Source organism: Ursus americanus, chromosome 4 (genome assembly GCF_024610735.1).
Source record: "Ursus americanus isolate L20-20 chromosome 4, mUrsAme1.1.p, whole genome shotgun sequence".
Taxonomy (NCBI): domain Eukaryota; kingdom Metazoa; phylum Chordata; class Mammalia; order Carnivora; family Ursidae; genus Ursus; species Ursus americanus.
In genome coordinates this window covers 93,513,136-93,534,472 of record NC_142130.1, presented here as the reverse complement: position 1 = coordinate 93,534,472, position 21,337 = coordinate 93,513,136, and the positions used below count along the sequence as shown (strand labels likewise).

The 21,337-nt window shown below is 38.8% G+C and overlaps 1 protein-coding gene across 2 annotated transcripts in view; it reads left to right on the top strand.

Moving 5' to 3' along the window:
- Nucleotides 1–21,337, top strand: part of BRWD1 (bromodomain and WD repeat domain containing 1) — a 111,507-nt gene that overhangs the window by 11,396 nt on the left and 78,774 nt on the right. For both annotated transcript variants that reach the window (XM_045813545.2, XM_045813544.2), the window contains exons 5-8: nucleotides 8,118–8,268; nucleotides 10,328–10,426; nucleotides 10,797–10,957; nucleotides 12,281–12,502. In XM_045813545.2, coding sequence (XP_045669501.2) covers nucleotides 8,118–8,268; nucleotides 10,328–10,426; nucleotides 10,797–10,957; nucleotides 12,281–12,502 — 633 coding nt within the window. The remainder of the gene's footprint in view (nucleotides 1–8,117; nucleotides 8,269–10,327; nucleotides 10,427–10,796; nucleotides 10,958–12,280; nucleotides 12,503–21,337) is intronic.

Here is a 21,337-nt window from a genome sequence, read left to right as displayed (position 1 = left end):
GCTTTTGTTTGACTCTTCGTAAGCTCTTGTTTTGTTTGTATTGAATTTTATGAATTTGTTTTAAAGACATAGCTAAAATGAGTAGGTTTTATTTCTGTTGGTCTTTTAGAATTTAGCAGACTTCTTGATGAAATGATAAACTAAGTCTGGCTAGAAGGTGTTTTGCATTAATATTGAAAACTGTGATCTTTGCTATGTTCATGTGGCTGAAATTGTTACTTGACCAGTGCTTGACTATTTCATATCTTCTGTAGGCCGTAGCATGTTTAAAACTCATACATTTTGGAGTGTCCTGTCTCTTCTGTTTTAATACCTCTTGTGAAATATTAAAAAAAAACAAAGGGGTCATTGACATAAAGATATTTATGTCTTCATTAAGTTCCAAGAAGGACCCAGACTTTAATTAGTCTTCACACAGGTTTATTTTAATTATGTTCTGCTTAGAAAATTCAGTTACTTTTATATGTTACAACAGAATAATCTCAAGTTCAGTGGTTTCTTTTCAAAAGTCAGCTGATTTATGGATAAAGCCCCTGAGTATTTTGCCTTTTGTATTTTATTCCTTTCAGATGATCTTACTCTGTACTGTGATGTCAGAACTCTCTATCAGGAGTATCAGAAATCTTAGATTTTCTTCTTCTGAATAATTTGTAATTTGGAAAAGCTATTATAGTCTAGAAATAGGGCTCACTGTTTTGGTAATTAAGGGAAGAAGAAAATGATTTTAATAGATTACACAAAAATACTAACTAAGGATATGTCCTCATTTAGTATTGGCTTAAGCATTAATAGCATTTTCCAGGCAAGTCTCACTTTACGGGATGGCTGGTGGATGACTTTGCGTCAGATTTTCAGATTGGTGGGCCGTGCTGGTAGGATTGGTGTGATTGCGTAGCATGTGATACTAGGCTTATGGGATGCTCTACTTGCTTGGAAGCAGTGGCCTAAGTAATAAAGATATAATGATGTCTTATATGTCTGTAGGTGGAATTGATGCAGTGATTTAATGGTGTCATTAAGTCCTTAGTCTCTGTCTTTTTGATTGGGCAGATTGACATTTTGGCTTTTTTCTCCTCAAACTCTTAGTTTTACAGTTGCCATCATATCCCAGAAATGATGGGAGGGAAGGATTCTTTTATTAGGAGAATTTTTCACCAACATTCCCCTGCCCCAGAAGGTCTCTTCTCTTCTGTTTCATTGGTCAGGACTACATCACATGGTCTCCTAGTTACGCAGGAGGGTCCTGCCGAATTGGGGGAGATAGTGGTCGTAAGGTGAGCAAATCCGATCTCCGGGAAGCCAAAACTAGTTATCTTTCCTGAGTTAAAATCAGTGCTTTTGAGTGAAGGATCTTAGTGCCAACACTAGATCATTTCTGTACCTAGTCCTGTTGTATAAACTGAGGGTTAAGCTCTTTTCCCCTGGGGCCAAGAACTTCGGTGGCCTCAGAGGCTGAGGGGAATTACTGAAGGAAGGCATCAATTTTTTTTTAATTTTGTATCAAAGACTATGCTATCACTTCTTGTTTCATTGTGGTGCTGTATGCTTATTATATAGGGGTTGTGATATGATGTGGTAGTTTACTCATGTGTTTTCCCTTGTAAGGTTTCTAGATGTAGTTTAATCGAGGGAAAGCTAAAGGTCAGGTAGGTACTTGCTGAAGATATTAAACATTCATTCTAGATCTTCATTAGATTAGAGTATGCCAAACTTTGCAGAAAAAGCTACTTTCTCCTGTAACTTTCCAATTAGGCACGTTGTCTAGACCGTGCTACCACTTTGTATAACTGCTACCCTGGGCTTGAAGAGGCTCATGCTCACAGCAGTATTTGGTGATAGTGATAGTAACCTAGTGATCCTAGGATTGTGGCTGATAAACTTTCTGAGACTGTGGCTACAAAAAATAAGATGGTAGAGAGATTGGCTATTTGATATTGGAAGGAATTTAGTGCTGGCCTCATTCCTGAGGATATTGTATAACTGCCTTACTCATTGAAGTCGCTGGTAGAGACTATTAATAGTTTGTGTAGGACTTGAAAATACTGAAGGAACGTTACTTATCATATTGATTTGGTCAATGTGATACTAATTTTTATTAATAATCCAGAACCATTTTCTTTTTAAAAAAATATTTGAGAGTGAGAGCGTGTGTGCACATGAGCAGGGGGAGAGGGAGAGGGAAAGAATCTAAAGCAGACTCCATACTGAGTGTGGAGTTCAACATGGGGGTGGATCTCATGACCCTGAGATCCTGACCTGAGCCAGAGTGAAGAGTCGGGTGCTTAACTTACTGAGCTGCCCAGGTGCCCCTTGTTTTTGTTTCTTTAAGATTTTCTCTTTAAGCGATCTCTATACCCAGTGTGAGGCTCACACTCACAGCCATTTTCTGTTCATCATTTGTGTTGCCTGTATTGGGACTAGAACCACATTAATTTACAGAAATACCTTGTTTTATACAAAAATAAGTTAACAGACATCCTCCGCCTCCATCTTGGATGATGATGCAGAATCCTCAGAAATGCAATGAATCTGTAATTCTCTTTATGGGATTGCTGCTGCTCTGTGAAATCTGTGTTCCTACAACACCTGGACTTTGTCCTAAGTACACCTGCCTATGTTGAAGCCTCCTGTTATTTTAATGATCAGTTTTATTGCTTCTTCAGTTCAGGCAGTGAGTATAATCTAGAAAGTTCTCCTTCTAGATCATTTAAGAGATAAAATAAGACCATGTCTGGCACTGAGAAGCACTCTGTTTAAAATTTTCTATCCGTACCATTTCTATTGGAGAAGATGTTTTTAGCCATGTCTGTTACAGCTCGTCTTCAAGAACAAGTCTCCACTCAGGAGGCAGGCTTGGTTGTGTACCCTCAAAACTTAAAGCCAGTTATATAAGTTATCTATCCACCTGAATAGTAGAAATCTTTAAAACTATTAGAGTGATTTTCTGCCTTATAGAAGTCATGTTGCCATTGCCCAAAGTCATTTTATTTTTCTTAAGCTTTTTAGATACATTATTTAGGTGGATCAGTGTGATCCACTTCAGGGGGGTGTTGTTTTCAGATTTGCATTCCTGACAGGTTCTTAGATCTGTGATTTTCTTGGCCCTGTTGGAATTACCTTCTAGTTCCTCCTCTCTCCCCTCCCGTGATGAACTTACATCTACAGCAGTTTTTGGACTTTCACATGCTGACACTTGGAAGCCCAGAGTGCTAATTTGTATTAAACACTTCGATGTCTGCCTGAGCTTTGATAGGTCTTTGTAGTTTTGCTGTGGATATCTGTCAGGGTAGGAAACAAAAGTCAGGTTGAAAAGTTAAAGTTATTTTAGTTAGTCTTCTGTCACTAGGGCTTATGAACAAAAATTTTAGATATTCTATTTACTTGAGAGAAAAAGAGAGAGTGCAGGGGGAGGTGGGAGGGGCAAAAGGAGAGGGAGAGAATCTCAGGCCGACTCCACGCTGCTGAGCATAGAGTCCTATGTGGGACTTGATCTCTTGACCCTGAGACCATGACCTGAGTAGAAAAAAGAGTTGGACGCTCAACTGACTGAGCCACCCGGGTTCCCCACAATAACTTTATATTGAATCGAGGCTTATTTTATATTTGAATTAATGCATTTAAGAACCAAAAATGAGATCTTTGAACTATGTTTCAAATTTTCTTTGGAGCAGGGTTTCTCAGGGAGCTTGAAAAAGTGTATGGGGCACTCTTGGTGTCAGAGTGGCATGGGGAATACTGTTGGCATTGATGGAAGGGAGCCAGGGGCACCATATGTCCTGCATATAAACATAGCCCTGTATAGTGATGTTTTTTGTCTTTTCTCAAATGTTGGTAACGTCACCATTGAGAAATCTCATCTCATGATTGAGAAACATTAATGCAGCATTAAAGTTTGTGACATCCATTCAAATCAGGTAACATTAGGCATCTTCGTGAGTTAAACTTACACAGTACCTTTCAGTTTTTTTGTTTTTTGAAATATATATGACCTAAAATAAACTGCACGCTTATTTTTGAAGGTTCGGATTGATGAATTTGATATGCGTTAATACTGATGAACCCTTCACAGTGAAGATAGTGAAGATTTCTGTCATACCCCCAAATTTCTTCTTCCCCTCTGTAATCCCTCCTGCTTTTCTTTTCTCCCTGCCCCCAGCTTACCTCTGATCTGCTTTCTGTCATTATATATTAGTGTGCATTTTCTGGAGTTTTATGTAAATAAAATCATACAGGGTGTTCTCTCTGGGTTCTTTCAACATAATTATTTTGAGACTTCATCCATCTCATTGTGTATTATTAATGGTTCATTTAAAATTTTTTTAAAAATTCAATTTAATTAACATATAGTATATTACTAGTTTCTGAGGTAGAGTTTAGTGATTCATCAGTTGCATGCAACACCCAGTTCTCATTCCATCAGGTGCCCTCCTTCATGCCCATCCCCCACTTATGCCATTCCCCCCCGCCCCAGCAACCCTCAGTTTATTTCCTAGAGTTCAGCATCTCTTACGGTTTGCCTCCCTCTCTGTTTTGGTCTTATTTTATTTTTCCTTCTCTTCCCCTATGTCATCTATTCAAATGGTATTTGTCTTTCTCTGACCTATTTCACTTAGTGTAATACCCTATAGTTCCATTCCTGTCATTGCATATGGCAAGATTTCATTCTTTTTGATGGCTGAGTAATAGTCCATTGTGTGTGTATGTGTCTGTGTGTATTTATGTATATATCCCACATCTTCTTTATCAATTTATCTGTCCCTTTGAATCACACTATATTTGTATTCTTGGGATAAATAGTAGTGCTATTGCTAAGTTGTAGGATAGCTCTGTTTTTAACTTCTTGAGGAACCTCCGTACTGTTTTCCAGAGTGGCTGCACCAGCTTGCGTTCCCACCAACAGTAAGAGGTTTTCCCCTTACTTTGCATCCTCGCCAACGTCTGTCGTTTCCTCAGTGGTTCATTTTAGCCATTCTGACGTGTGAGGTGGTAGCTCGTGGTTTTGATTTGACTGATGTTGAGCATCCATGTCATCTTGTGTTATTAACGGTTCATTTTTTGTTGTTCATTGCTGGATAGTGTTTCATTGTACGGATATACAAGAATGTGTGTATTCATTAACCTGTTAATGAATATTTGGGTGTGTCCACTTTTGGGATCTTAAAAAGTTTCAGAACATTCATTTGCAAACTTCTTTTTTTTTTTTTTTTTAAGAGAACTTATTACTTTTATGTACAGAAAATTCAGCAGCAGGCACATAACCATGGTCGCCAGTTCTTTAGCCCTTTGCTTTTTCCAACTTGGCAGTGCGAGCCACCGACTTTGGACCTAGGACGTTGCCCCCCCCAGTCATGGTAGATCTCATCCTGTCTGTCATTGTTATTGGTCCTCATAGCTTCCAGAAGGTTAGCCAGAGCTCCTTTGTCTTCCCATTTAACCTGTGTGAAGGCATCAGTGGTGCTGATCTTCCTTTGGACCAGACGCGCCAGCCTGGCCTTCCCCTTGATAATGCTGTATGGGACCCCCCACGTTACGACCCAGGGCAGGCAGGAAGAAACTAGCTCAATGGGAACCACGTCATGTGCAGTCACTGCCAGCAGAGCCTTCTTATTTTCCACCAGGGTGGTGACCGTATTAGCCCCCGCTCAAAGGACAGGCGGCCTTTTAGTGGGACATCCCGTTTGCTGGCAGCTTTCTTCTCAGCTGGGCCAACAGTCTCTGCTGCTTCTCTTGCTTTGTCTCTGGTCTGTATGTGTGTGGGCCAGCTTAAGGATTGAGTAGCTGTTTGGTGGCTCAGGGCCTGGGTGAACTAGTTAATTATGGGAGGCACTTTTAGTCATTTTAGAGAAAAGCCGTTTGCCGCTGCAGCCAGATGTAGTGGGTCCATGTGCGTGTACAAACTTCTTATGTGAACCGGTGCTTTTATTTTTCTAGAGTAAATACCGAGGAGTAGAATAGCTAGTTACTATGGTATAGGTATATGTGATGTTATTTAAGAAACTGCTCAAATGTTTTTTTCTGTCTTTTTTTTTTTAGTTGCATTTATTTTATTTTATTATTTTTTAAAGATTTTATTTGTGTGAGTGGGCGCATGTGAACCTGTGCATGCGCGCAAGCACATGAGGTGGGGGAGGAGCAGAGGGAGACAGTGAAAAGTGGACTCCCCGCTGAGCATGGAGCCCAACTTGATCCCAGGACCCTGAGATCATGACTTGAGCCAAAGGCAGACAACCACTGAGCCACCCAGGCGTCACTGCATTTATTTTTATAGAATTTACTCCCGGGCCATAAGTTTTTGTCTTCATTTTCTTTTGGGATATCTTTTTTTTCTGTGTAATGTCCTCTTCTGGTTTAGGAACAATCTGGTCTTCTTCAGTAAGGATCGCTCAGTGTGCCAGGGAGAGCCCCTGTATGGGTTAATCTGACCATGAGCCCTGTAAGTTCTGTGCCACATCTTGGGGGCTTCGTTCACCTGGATGTGCTCAATGACCAGAGAATCTGCATCTAAATCCTTTTTTTTTTTTTTAAGATTTTATTTATTTATTTGACAGAGAGGCAGTGAGAGAGGGAACAGGAGCAGGGGCAGTGGGAGAGGGAGAAGCAGGCTCCCGGCGGAGGAGCCCGATGTGGGGCTCGATCCCAGGACTCCGGGATCACGCCCTGAGCTGAAGGCAGCCGCTTAACAACTGTGCTACCCAGGCGCCCCTGCATCTAAATCCTTAAGTTCAACATTACTCTGCATTTTTAAGCGTGTGCAGTAAAAATTCAGCACTCTTTTTGGGCCACCGACCCTGTGTGCAGCCCACTGTTTGGTCTGCGTACACCTGCTAACTCTACCATTGTAGCAAGGGACTGGCACACACTGCTTCTGCAAAGCAACGTCCTTCAGATACTTGGTGGCTTTTCAGATATGTGTACCCTCGATGGCCTGGGCAGTTTCACATGTGTTCTTAAAGTGAACACAAAGATTTGAACCTCTTGATTTGCCTGATTCTGTAGGGTTTTCTATCTGGGTCAAGTGAATAGCGAACCATTTTCAGAGAACACCTCAGGCTGCTTCTGGGAATAGCACCCAGCTGTTTTCCAGAGTGGTTGTACTGTCATATATCCACCAGCAGTTGCTCCATGTTCTTGTCAATCTTGGTCTGGTCAGTATTTTTAATTTTAGCCATTCTAACAGGTATGTAGTAATAGCTCATGGTTTTAGTTTGTGTTTCATCAGTTACCAGTGAATGATGTTGAGCATCTTCCTGTGTGTGTGTGTGTGTGTGTGTGTGTGTGTGTGTGTGTGTGAGAGAGAGCGAAAGACACATGTCTGTTCAAATCTTTTGCCTGTTTTTAAAAATTAGATATTTTTAAATTGAGTTTTGAGACTTTTTTAATGTTCTAGATACAAGTCCTTTATCAGATATGTGCTTTGCAGACAGTCTGTGGGTTGTCTTTTCATACTCTGAAGAGCTCCTTTTGAAAAACCAGAAGCTAGTTTTGATGAAGTCTGGTTTATCAGTTGGTGGATTGTACTTTTGTTGTCATTAGACAACTTTGTCTAACTTCAGGTCATAAAGATTTTCTCCAGTGATGTCTGTGATAAGTTTTGCAGTTCTAGATTATGCATTTAGATCTGTGATCTGTCTTGAGATGATTTTTGTTGGTAGTGTGATATATGGATCAAAGCTAATTAAAAAAAATTTTTTTTTGGCAAATGGATATCCAGTTGTTCCAGCTGTGTTTGTTGAGGTTATCTTTTGTCCTTTGTGCTTTTGTAAAAAATCAGTTGTCCTTATATAATGATTCCTGAAGTCAAGTATTATTTTCATACCTCAACTTTATGTTTCTTTTTAAAGCTGCTTTGGCTTTTCAAATGCCACTTGCATTTGAATATGAAATTTAGAATAAAATTGCCAATTTCTGCAAAAAAGACAGCTTGGATTTTGATTGGGATGGCTTCGAACCTGTAGATCCGTTTGCTCTTTCTTTAGGTCTTCTGTCATTTCTGTCAGCAGTGATTTGTAGTTTTCATCGTACATGTTTTTCGCATGTTTTGTCAGACTTGCCGTAAGTGTTTAATATTTATTGGTAATATTGTAAATAATGTTTTTAAAACTTGCTCTCCAATTTAGGTCTTGTCCAATAAGCATGTGGCTCCTGATCATCTGTTGCAAATCTGCCAACGCATTGGTCCCATGTTGGATAAAGAAATTCCACCCAGTATTTCAAGAGTCACTTCTTTACTTGGTGCAGGAAGGCAGTCTTTGCTACGTACAGCAAAAGGTACCTTAATTTGAAGAAGTGTTCTGCTTTGTAGCTTAATAATAATTATAATTGTGAAGTAATGTAAGCATTGTGGAAGAAAGGCGATATGTAACTAGAAACCATGCTGTGGACTACAAAATTCTCTGCGTTTAGCATAGACATTGAATTTTACTACATAAGTGTTTAATGGGTCCTCCTGCATTTAAACAAAATGATAAAGGTTTAGATGTTAAGCGAAAAAGCTTGAACTTATTCTGAGATGTGTTTGAGGTTTTATCGATGTGAGTTCTTAATTTTCCATTTTGTAGCTCACTTATAACTTCATTGAATGTAATTGTATGTGTCTAATAAACTCTTTAAATGCTAGAAGTATTTTCTTTGGTATTTAGATTCTGAAAGCCCTTTGTAATAAGGGGAAGTGATTTTCTAAATCGGTAGCAGTTTGAAAACAAGCACCAAAAATGTATAATTGCATGGTTCTTTTTCATCAAATTAATTTTTTTTTTGCAAAGTTATGTGGTAGCAAAATGTTTGAAATTGCTGTTCTTTTTCTGTTAGCTTGGTATAAATCACTTAGACTAAGTATATGTATGTGATATGATCTATGTATACAACGTGGCTTAACTGCTAATGGGCAAGCATGTTGGCTCTTCTGATCCTGAGTACACGTCAAGTTCATCCCCCATGATTATCTTTAAGACCCGTTGCTGACACAGTGCTGCCTCCTGGGTGCACCAGCAGCGTAAAGCTTGGCTGAGGAAGAACCACCCTCCTCCTTGGTTCTGTGCCAGACTGGTTTGTCAGCTTGAGTTATTTCTTAGTGCTCTGTGGCCCTGCCACACTGTGGCTTGGGTCAGGAAACTGTTCTTATTCTCCCTTCTCTGTGTCCCTATTCACCTTGTAATTATTCTATTTTAGGTTGTTATGTAGTAGTCGCCTGAGTGGCCTGTTTTCCTCTGTTTTCTTTACTTGTGTCAAGCTCCATGTCGTTTTGTGATGAGCACTGCTTTAGAACTGGCAGACCTTAGAAGAGACTTGAGCCAGCTGCCCTAGGGTAGGGGCCCATATTTCTCTGTTTTGTACTGGTGTCAAGAGAGGATGCCTTGTAACTGCTCTTTGGTCATGATAGTGGTAATGAATCCGTTCATGTAAAAAGTAATATGCGTGTTAGGTTGGGGCACCCGAGGCTCAGTAGAGGTTTATATGATGCCTTCCTTCCCTTCCTCTGTCATTTGTGAAGAAGCTAATTTTTGGCACAGCATAATCTGTGTTCTGCTGCTATCTCCTATAGAGGGGGCAGATGTTTCTTCTTAGTGTTTTCTTGATAGGTCAAAGAGGGACGGGACTCTAGAATTAGTGTTCACACTCACAGATCCTATGTATGTGCTCTTGGGTAAAGGCTTATCCGTGATCCTAAAACAAGAGGAAAGCCATTTAATTTTGTCAATATTTCCTAAGGAGATTACAGTCATGGTAATATTGGCCAAAATTAATTTTAAAACTCCATTAACTTTTTAAGGATTTTCATATAAGTCACATACAATTTTTCTTAAAAAATTTCCATTTGGGAAAAGTTAGATCCGTTGTGATTAAGATCTCTTACCATTCATATTGTGTGGTGTAATTCTGCATTGACAAATAAAAACTTACTTGGCATTGACTAGGACTTGGGAGTCAAAAGATCTGGTTTTACGGTCCGTCTGGACTTGGTCATTGGCAGTGGGTCTCTTGAAAGGTCCCAGAACCTTTGAGCCTCAGTTACCTCACTTGTGCGTTGGCGATCACACCTACCTCACAGGGTTGTTGTGAGGATTCAATGAGATGATGTACGTGGAAAGCACTTTGTACATTGTAAAGTGCTATACTCATGTTAGCTGTTGTTGTTGTATCTGAGATGTCTTAATTTTTTTTCCCCCTTCAGAAATAGTCTAATAAACCTCTAGGGCTTTTCTGTTAAAGTATATTAGTTGGTAAAACTTTGAATAAACAGTTTGTTACAATATACGTAAGTATTCTATAAAATCTTTCTTGGGGTTAACTTTCAAGATTTTATGTGTATCTAAAATTCGTTTTAAAGACTGCAGGCACACAGTTTGGAAGGGCTCTGCCTTTGCTGCTCTTCACAGAGGAAGACCTCCAGAAATGCCAGTGAATTATGGTTCCCCACCCAGTCTTGGTGAGTGAGCGTGGCGTGGCGTGGCAGATGACCGAAACCATGTTTTTAATTTCTTGACCAACTTTGTAATGGCTATATTAAAATTTAAAAGGAAATACTGGTAGTGTTGTTTCGGTAGTAATAAGTATCAATTTCCAGGCTTACTGTTTTCCTTAAGTTATTACTAAGCGTAATAAAAATTAATGAAAGATAATCTTATGGTAATAAGCCCATAATGGTGATCGCAGTAGAACAGAGTTGGGGAGAAACTTGTGTCCTTAGGATTTCTTGAACATAGATTCTGTGACCCTCTAGAAATTGTTGTGGAGTTTTTCTTCGTTTTTTATGTGTTGGCTCTTCCTTAACCATTTTCATTGTTTTTATTTCCTAGTGGAGATACATCGAGGAAAACAGCTCACAGGGTGTTCCACTTTTAGCACAGCATTTCCAGGAACTATGTATCAGCATATAAAAATGCACAGAAGGATTCTCGGACATCTGTCTGCTGTTTACTGTGTAGCATTTGATAGGACAGGACATAGAATCTTTACCGTGAGTTAACGTTTTAAACTCAATTTGGTATCATCTGGAGCACTTCAGTGTGCATTAGAATCATGTAGGAGATCTTATAAAACGTGTAGATTCAGTGGATTCCATTCTCAGAAATTTTGACTCCATAGATCTGGTGTGGGGTCCATGAATTTGCATTTTTTTAAGTCTCCCAAGTGATTCAGATGCAGATAGCCAGGCCTTGTGTAGTGTTTGTGAGACATTGACTTACAGAGTGGTTCAAGGGCATGACCGTCAAGGATCTTAAAAATGGGTAGTAAGGAGGGCACGTATTGAATGGTGCACTGGGTGTTATACGCAACTAATGAATCATCGAACTTTACATCAAAAAAATAAATAAAAATAAAAAATTTAAAAAAATGAACATATTGCTGATATCTTTAAAAAAATATGCATGCCTAATACTTCCCTTCTAGTCCATTCTAGACCTACTGATGAGGGTAGTTTCTAGTATAGTCTAGTAACCAAAACAGACCAAAAAAGCTTCCATAAAAATCCAGATCTCTGCAGGTGATCTCTTCATATTGATTACTCATTGATCCAGGGAAATTGATTATTTGAACAGTGAAAGATTATTATTATTATAATAAAACTATATGTAAGTATCCGTAATCTAACATTTTAATATTTTAAGGGAAGATTATGATGGGTCAGAAGTTTGTTTCCTTTTTCAATTGTGAGACTCAGAGTGAAATTCAGAGTAGATACTCAAAAATTTGCTGAGTTAGATGGGTGCTGGCTGGTTCTGTACATTTGAGACTCTGTTGTTGGGTTATTTAAAATGAGGGTGCTAGTCCCATTATTTTTTAGTTGATTTTGAGATTGCCACTCACTTAGCTGGTGAACCCTAGGTCTGTCCTAATGCGTATCAAATTATTTAGCTTGATGTGAGCTGAACTGACATTTTACCATTGTTAATTGAAATAGGTGAGCCATGAACTTTTAGTTGAACTCATTGCCTGGTGGGGAATTTTGGGAAAATAGTATTTATAATGTGGTCTGATCCACAGAAATGAAATCCTCATAGTATCTTTATATAGATGTTACTTGATTTGAAGAAAAACACTGTTGTTCCGTAAGTGTTCTGACTGTAAGGTTCATAATTTACAGAGTATTGTACAGTTGGAAAGGGAAGAGTTATAGATACTTAGTTTGAATGACATGTAAATGGTATTTTTTAAAATGCTAGAACATCTTGGTTACTTCTCAGTATTAGCAATTGTGAATAAAGCTGCTGTAAACATGAAAAAAATGCTAGAAAAGACTTGCTGTTTTAACATCTGTTTTTGGGTGTATTTTTTTCAGGGTTCAGACGATTGTTTGGTGAAGATTTGGTCAACACACAATGGCCGTCTATTATCTACATTAAGAGGTCATTCTGCAGAAATTTCAGATATGGCAGTAAACTATGAGAATACAATGATTGCTGCAGGGAGCTGTGATAAGATAATTAGAGTGTGGTGCTTGAGAACTTGCGCCCCGGTTGCTGTGCTCCAAGGACACACGGGGTCAATCACATCTTTACAGGTAAACTAGCTTTAGTGTGCACATTTGTGTGTGATCTTTTCCTTTAAAACTCTTTCTCGTTAGAGATAAATAGTAAGATGCTTAGTAATTTTGTGATCTATTTTAGTAACCAAGAGAAGATGTAATTAATCATACCTTCATGAATCTTGGAAGGGTGAGGTAATGTTGTCCAGTGCAGTTAGGGCTTTATGTGAAGGCATGATGGATAACTTACTGCTTTCTAATTAGGCTTACAATTGAGCTGAGGGAGTGTCAGTTACCAACAGGATAGGTTCAGGCTTTTCCTACTTTAAAACCTGTGGATTTTTCTAAGTTTGCTGAAGTATATTTAAAAAATCTTTTCACTTTATTGTGGAGGATAATTTTACACATACACAGAGTAGAATAGTATAATGAACCCCTAGGTGCCCATTAACCCATGGCCAATTTTATGCTCCAACCACTTCACTTTGTACCTAAAGCAAATCCTAGATTTCATATCATTTCTTCTGTAAATATTTCAGTGTGTCTTTCTAAGAAAGATTTCTTTTTAAAAAATATAGCCAAAACATTACCATCATACTTACTTTTTTTCATGTTCAAATTTCCCGTTGTCTCATCAGTAGCAATATTTTGTTTGTTTGAAGGAGGAACCAGGCAGAACTTGTATCTTACAGTTGGTTACTGTCAGTTAAAAGAAGCTTAAAACAAATTGCATTCCCTTGCGCAGTTTCTTAAAAATCCTCTTAACAGTTTCTTTGTTGAAAGAGTTGGGTTGTTTGTGTGTGTAGTTCCCACAGTTTGGATGTTACTGTTTGCATCCTTGCAGAGTCGATCAACATGTTCCTGTGTATTTCCTGTAACTTGGTTGTTGGATCCAGAGCAGTAGTTCTGTTAAATGTGCATATGAATCACTTGGAGGCCTTGTTTAAAACACAGATTGCTAGGCCCCACCACCAAAGATTCTGGTTGAAAATGTCAGAGGTAGGGCCTGAGAATATGCATTTATATTAAGTTCCCAGGCGCTGCCGCCGCCGCCGCCGCTGCTCTTCCTCCTCCAGGGACTGCACTTTCAGAGTCATTGATCTAAAGGCTTGATCACCTTGAGGTATACGCTCTTCTAGGCATGACATGGCTGGTAGTCTGTCTGTAGCAGCGATTGATGATACTGTCTTAGAGCCATTAGTACATGAAAATGATGCTGTTCGGTCAGTTTTTTGAAAATTAACATTTTGTTAGGAAGATATGATTTGTAAGGCCTTGTAAGGCACATTGGTGCCTCTGATTTGATTTTGGATAAAACTGGGAGTGGTTCCACTTTCAGGTACAAATTCATGCAGGCTGTATATTAAGTGGTCTCTAAATAGATATGATGTGAAGTCCTGTGACGAGATATTTTTCTCAACTCTTCCAGTCAGTTTTCTTGAAGAATAGAGATAACAGATTTATTTTTGAATGAAGACAACCATAATTGAGATAGTGTTTTATTTTGAAACTTTAAGCAAGATTTTTGGTGTGCCTGTTTATTTTAAGGCAAGGAGTTCTCCATAAGTTTTCATAATTAGAACATTAATTCAAATCTCCACTGTGTGTTCCTCAGTTGACATTGTGTTATTTGATACGAACTTCTAGACCAGTGTAGCAGCAAATGAGAAAACTGGCTTTGTGCTGGTGTCTGTCCTCAGTGTGAATCCCTCAATGTGAAAGTGGAGCTCTGGTCTTTCCTGAAACCCATTCATTTGGTAATGGGGCCTACATTCAGTTATCACCTACTGAAAATATCTCAAAAGTCTGTTTGGGTGGTAGTAAGTTTTTATACATCAGAAGGTTCATCTGTACTTGCCATGGGTTGCCAAAGTTCAGAGTCACACAAGTACACAATTTTAGTTGTTAATCTTTTTTATGTTCTTTGCCCTGTTGTTACTGGCATATAGAAACCATTTTTCACTTTAGTAAAGGGTTTTTTAAAAACTATATTAAAGATGTACAAGTAATATTGCTTGCAGCAAAATTAGACAATAGTTAATAGCAAATAAGAAAATAAGCCTTCATGATCTTACCGTCTAGAAATAGTCACTGTGAATATTTTCGTGTATACCTTTCTCAAGAGTAACATTATACAATGTCATTTGATACAGTTACATCTTAAAAATGTTGGTATTATTACAATCAGAAGTAGAACGTTTTGTCCGTCTGAAAGAATAGCAAATGAGCATTCTGCAGGAAGGAAAGACACTGTATGGTGGTTTGGACTAGCTTTCTTTTTAAAAATAACTTGAAAAGCTAGACAAAGGTGAAAAAATACCTGAGGTACATGTAATGAGAAATTAGGATGCCAAGATATGGTGGATAAGGAAAGCGAGGAGCTATGAGTTGGAAGGCATTTGCCAATTCCAGAGGAGGTGGCCAAAAAGCTTAGCAGAATTTTTGACACACTTGTAGGGGTAGAGAGGATCTATCTTGAAAATAATCTACACATAAGTTCGACTAATTAGAATAGAAAAAATTGCAGCAGAAAACTGGAAGTTAGTATAAAGGAAATTCTAGAGTTGAAATATAAAGCTGAATTTCAGAATTGAGTGGATGGTTTTAACAGATTAGGCACGACTGAAGAAATTGGAGATTTAATGAACTGGAAGTGAGGTCGGAAGAAAATAAATGGAGTGAAGCACAGCAGGAAGAGGTTGGACTATCAGGCTCTGCTAAAAAGATACCACGTTTCTGTACATACATATATACCACATGTGTAATTGGGTTTCCTGAACAAGAGGAGAGAATGAGGCAGAGCTGTATTTGAAGTGGTAACAGCCAGGAATTTTGCAAAATGCACTGGAGAAGTAGAGCCACAGATTGCAGAAACACTGAGGACCCTGAGCAGAATAAAGAAGAATACAGAAGACTGCAGCTGTTGAACATCGCCCTACAGAGAAATATTAAAGAAGCCATAAGACTGATGATTAGCTTCTCAGTAGGACAGTGGAAGTCAATAGACAAATACTTCTGAAGTGTTAATAAGGGCACCTGGCTGGTTCAGTTGGTCGAGCATGCAACTTGGTCTTGGGGTCGTGTGTATAAGCCCCATTTTGGGCTAAATACATTAAAAAAAAAAATAGCCTTACATTTGGGTTTATTTCAGTAAGTAAAGTGCTAATAGAAAATGACTGCCCGTCATGAATTCTGAACCTGTTGAAAATATTGAAGTGCTTTAAACACATTTTCAGACAATTTCCCAGCAAGGGAACAGCCCTAAGGGGGAATTCTAAATAGTATTCTTTAGGCCGAGAAGGAAATGTGATCCCAGGCTTGGAGATGCAAGAAAGAATGAAGAGTTAAAGAAAAAAAAATTGTGGGGGCAAATGGAAAAAAGCATCGATTGTATACAAGTATAATAGCTTATGGGTTTAAAAGTTACTATAGAGGGGGGCGCCTGGGTGGCTCAGTCGTTAAGCGTCTGCCTTCAGCCCAGGGCGTGGTCCCAGGGTCCTGGGATCGAGTCCTGCATTGGGCTCCCTGCTCTGCTGGGAGGCTGCTTCTTCCTCTCCCACTCTCCCTGCTTGTGTTCCCTCTCTCGCTGGCTGTGTCTCTCTGTCAAATAAATAAATAAAATCTTTAAAAAAATAAAAATTACTATAGAGAATCAAACTAACATGATGGTAGTAAAAGATTGTATGTCAGGAGGAGGTAACTTCAGTATTCTTAACATCTTTGCATTGTTTGAGAAGTGAAGTAGATGTTCAATAAGAAGAAGATGCATTTTGTAATCTCCAAAATAGCAACTAAAAGAATTGTAAGAGAGTGTATAACTACCAGGCTAACAGAGGGGAGATATGGAATAATTAAAAAAAGGCAAGGAAGGAGAGCGAAAGAAAGGTGGGAAGTCCTAGAATGCTACCCGGCTGTGATTAGATAGCAGTATGTTCGTGAACACTTTATTTGTAAGTGCATTAGGTGGTTCCAGTGAGAGACAAAGATTTCAAACAGGAGTAAGGAAACAAAGCCCCATCTTTGCTATAAGGCTATAGGGAGGCTGGAAGTAAAGGATGGAAGACTTTTGCAAACATTAACCATTAGAAGGCTGGTGTAGCATGCTGATATTAGCTAATAGGGCTTTAAGGCAATTAACATTTTTAGAGGCACAGAGGGACAATTTATAATGATAAAAAGTTTCATGAGATAGAAGAGTTCTACATTCAGGAATGTGGCATCAAAATACGTAAAGCAAAAATAGAATTTATGGGGGAAAATGGACCTCCATAATCATAGTGGGAGATTGACACACCTCTGTCTCTCCATAATTGAAAGAAGAGCCTATGCTATTAAGAAATCTCGATTTGAACAACATAAATGATAACCTTGACCTGGATGCTAGATTGAAACATTACATATAATATCTGCATCCTTTCTTTGTAGTCCTAAGTGGGGTGTTTATTATATAAATACTTTCTACATTCTGACCCTTAAAGCAAGTTCTCAACAAATTTGAAAATACTGAATAATCCCAAGTATATATTCTCTGACAGTAGTGCAGTTAAACCAGAAATTACTAACAGCCAGAATTAATAGGAGAATAATCTTCAAATTAAGCAGTATACTTTTTTTTTTTTTTAAGATTTTATTTATTCGACAGAGATAGAGACAGCCAGCAAGAGAGGGAACACAAGCAGGGGGAGTGGGAGAGGAAGAAGCAGGCTCGTTGCAGAGGAGCCTGATGTGGGGCTCGATCCCATAACGCCGGGATCACGCCCTGAGCCGAAGGCAGACGCTTAACCGCTGTGCCACCCAGGCACCCCTAAGCAGTATACTTTTAACTAATCCATGTATCAAAGGAGAAATCACAGTAAAAATTTGAGAATACTTGAATGGATTACTAATGAAAATATTAGGTATTATGTATTGGGGGATACAGAGTTTGGGAGGCAGCCATCAAGATGGTGTTTGGTGACTCTTGCCTCCTGGACTCATGCCCCTTGGTAATCCCCGTTTTTGAATAGGGTTGACCTGTCTTATTCTCTTGACTAGCTCATCTTGAGGGAAACCAGCTGTCATGTTGATAGGACCCTCAGACAGCCATGGCATTCATGGCAATTAACTGAAGTTTCCTGCCATAGGCACGTTGAGTCGGGCCCTTTGGAAGCAGGTCCTCCACCCCCCAGGTAAGCCCAGGCTGACACCTACTGCAATCTCATGAGACCCTGAGTCAAAAGCACCTAAACTAATCCTGAATTCTTGACCCTTAGTGACTTGGGGTATGAATATATATTGTTTCCAGTAGCTACATTTTGGGGTAATTTGTTACATGGCATTAGATTATTAATACACAGCAGAAGCTGTGCCCAAAGGGAAATTTATAGCCCTCAATGGATGTATTTAAAAAAGCTGAAATTCAGTGATCAAGTGTATTTCTCAGAAAGTTAGAAAAAGAACAGGAAACAGTAGAGGATGAGGACATTAGGAAGATAAGTACAGAAATTAAGAATAGAAAAAGTAAGCATAATAGTAGAGAGGATCAGCAAAACCAAAAGTTCTTGAAAGACTAAAAATGTTGCTATAAGATTGATCAAGTAAGAAAAAAATGTCAAAAATAACCATTGTCATTTTTGAAAACGGGGCATCTCTATAGACCCTTTAGACATTAAAAAGAGGATATTTTATATATTTAAACATTTTTTTTGATGTAAACTTTACCCCCAGTGTGGGGCTCAAACTCCTGACCCTGAGATCAGGAGTTGCTCTTCTGACTGAGCCAGGCAGGCGCTCCTAAAAAGAGGATAACAGGTAAATATTCAGAAGAACACTTATCAAGACTGTCACAAAAAGGAAGAAAATCTGAATAGACCTATAACTATAAAGCTGTGTAGTTAAATTTCTTTATCCACCTATGTAGTATTTCTGTAAGAAATCAGACAAATTCAAATTAAGAAACAGTCCGTGAAATAAATATTCTGTATCCTTCCAAAGTTTAATTTCAAGAAAGGCAACAACAACAACAACAAAAAGTGTTGTATAAGGAAACTAAGAAAATGGTACAAGTATAAATGCGATGTGTGATCCTTGATTTGGGTCTTGGCTTTAGCAGTGAAGAATGCCTATAAAGCACTTTTGAGAAATTAGGGTGAATTTCAGTATGAATCAGGTATTACGTAATAGTGTTATATTGGTGTTAAATTTCTTAAGTGTTGACAAGCTTGTTATAGTTACAGAGTAGAATGTCACTGTTGTTTAGGAGACTCCTACTGAGGGTCTTAGGGCTGAAGTGTCATGATTCAGGTCCACATGGTTCACGTCTATCCATGTATAGCAAGAGACAAGTGTGGCGCCGTATTACATGTGTGATATACTTTAAAAAGCCACAAGAATCCATTGAAAATGCTTTGACAGGTTATAATTTGTCTTCTAAAATAATAACTCTGGGACCAGATAGTGGCTATGGCTGCACAGCATGTGAATGTACTAAATGCTACTGTGAACTGTACATTTTATTTATTTTTATTTTTTTTAAACAGCAGGAGAGAGAGAATGAGAGGGGGGAGGGGCAGAGGAAAAGGGAGAGAGAATCTTAAGCAGACTCCACGCTCAGTGGGGAGCCCAACCTGGAGCTGGATCTCACAACCCTGAGATCATGACCTGAGCCAAAATCAAGTCAGATGCTTAACTGACTGAGCCACCCAGGTGCTCCTTGAATTGTACTTTTTAAAATAGCTAAAATGGTGTGTTTTATGTTGTACAAATTGCCCCCTCCACAGCTTTGTCTAGAATGGTCATGTAATAAACACATAGGAAAGATTTGCATTTAGCAGTTAATAGAGTAGCCAACTAGTTTTGAATAGTTCATTCTTTAATAGGAAAAGATGATCATACATTAAAAACTCCATCTTATTTTGCCACCAAACAAGTTGTAAAAGTAGAAGTTATGCACCCAAGCATATGTTATATACTGAATAGTTACTCAAAATGTGTAGATTTCAAAAAAACTATTTTGACTTTGGAAGTAGCCATGTGAGATTGTAGTACAGAGTCTTGAAGCCACGAGCGATTTTGAGAAATCATACTTCTTACTGTTTCCTTTATGCAGGACTTATCTAACCTATCTTGGAAAAGTGAGACTCTTATTTTTAATATCCAGAAATACATCTTATGGTCACTGATGAGTAGCTTTGAGGATGATTAATGAAACATGGCTGGCTGTCAGTGATACTGCATTTGAGGAATGTTGCTACTTAGGAACAGTAAGGGAAGGGCTTGAAATGTTAAAAATGCCTGTTGGGGGGCGCCTAGGTGGCACAGCGGTTAAGCGTCTGCCTTCGGCTCAGGGCGTGATCCCGGCGTTATGGGATCGAGCCCCACATCAGGCTCCTCCGCTAGGAGCCTGCTTCTTCCTCTCCCACTCCCCCTGCTTGTGTTCCCTCTCTCGCTGGCTGTCTCTCTCTGTCAAATAAATAAATAAAATCTTTAAAAAAAAAAAATGCCTGTTGGGCACCAAAAGAAATCTAAAAAGAAGACTCCAGGCTCGGAGAACTCACTGGTGAATTCTATTAAAACTTACTAGAATTGCTGAGATCTTAGTAAACTGGATGAATATAGGACCTATGTCCTAAAACTAAAACTTCGCTATAAACTTCCAATAACTGTGAATTAGCAGATAGAATGGAGTAAGAACATAATTCACAGTAGCAACAAAAGCTTTCAAATACATTTACCAGGAAATGGGAAAAGTGTATATGAAGAAAGGTCTTAAAAATAATGACAGGGGCGCCTGGGTGGCACAGTGGTTGGGCGTCTGCCTTCGGCTCAGGGCGTGATCCCGGCGTTATGGGATCGAGCCCCACATCAGGCTCTTCTGCTATGAGCCTGCTTCTTCCTCTCCCACTCCCCCTGCTTGTGTTCCCTCTCTCGCTGGCTGTCTCTATCTCTGTCGAATAAATAAAATCTTAAAAAAAAAAAAATAATGACAGAACCTTGGGGGTTCCGGGGGGGGGGGGATAATCTATGTTAGTGAAATGTTAGTGAAAATGTGTAGTATACTCCTGAATCGGAAGATTCAGTGTTGTAAAGATAGCATATCTCTCCAAGTCTTGGTGTAAAGTTAGTGTGTTTATATTTGAAATCCCAGTTGCTGTGTTCTGATGGACTTTCGCATGCCATCAAGTTCATTTAGAAGAAAATAAGCACAAAGAGCCCTCCCCCCGCAAAAAAAACCAAAAACCATAAGCGAAACAAATGTCCCAAGTTTTGCTGTGCTAGATATTTAAAAATACTTCAGAGGTGTTAACAGAGAAAACAGTATGGTGTCGAGCTAGGGACAAAATAGAGAGCAACAACCACTTGTGTATCTAAGAATTGGATTTAGTTAGAACATAGGTGACTTAAAATAGTTACTCTTCCACAGAAACTCAGGTTTAGAATTCTTAAAGTACTTTATGCAAATTTACAAAAATAGTAAAATTACTGTGGTGTTTTAATTAACAAGAATATTTGACTATTACTTACCTTCAGTTATCAATTTTAATGGGATATGCTCCAAAACTCAGTTTTAGTCTGTATTCTGGAACACATCTTAGATGTAAGTAATCACTTTCAACATTTAAAAAGCCTTTCATTTCCTGTACTTGAAGAGAAGGAACTTGGAAGAAGCTTCTTTGAAGAAGTGTTAGGTTCAAATCCTACCTCCCTTACAAAGTGTATAATCTTGAGAAAAACCATAGCACAGATAATAGACTATCTCTCTCTGGGACGTTGTAGTGATAATTATGTAAATAACCTAAAAAAATTTCTTCCCAGCTCTTCCTTTTCGGTTAATGGCAGCACTGGTCTTTGCTAACCTGCTTTGTCTTGAATGCCTCATGAGTCAGCAGGTTG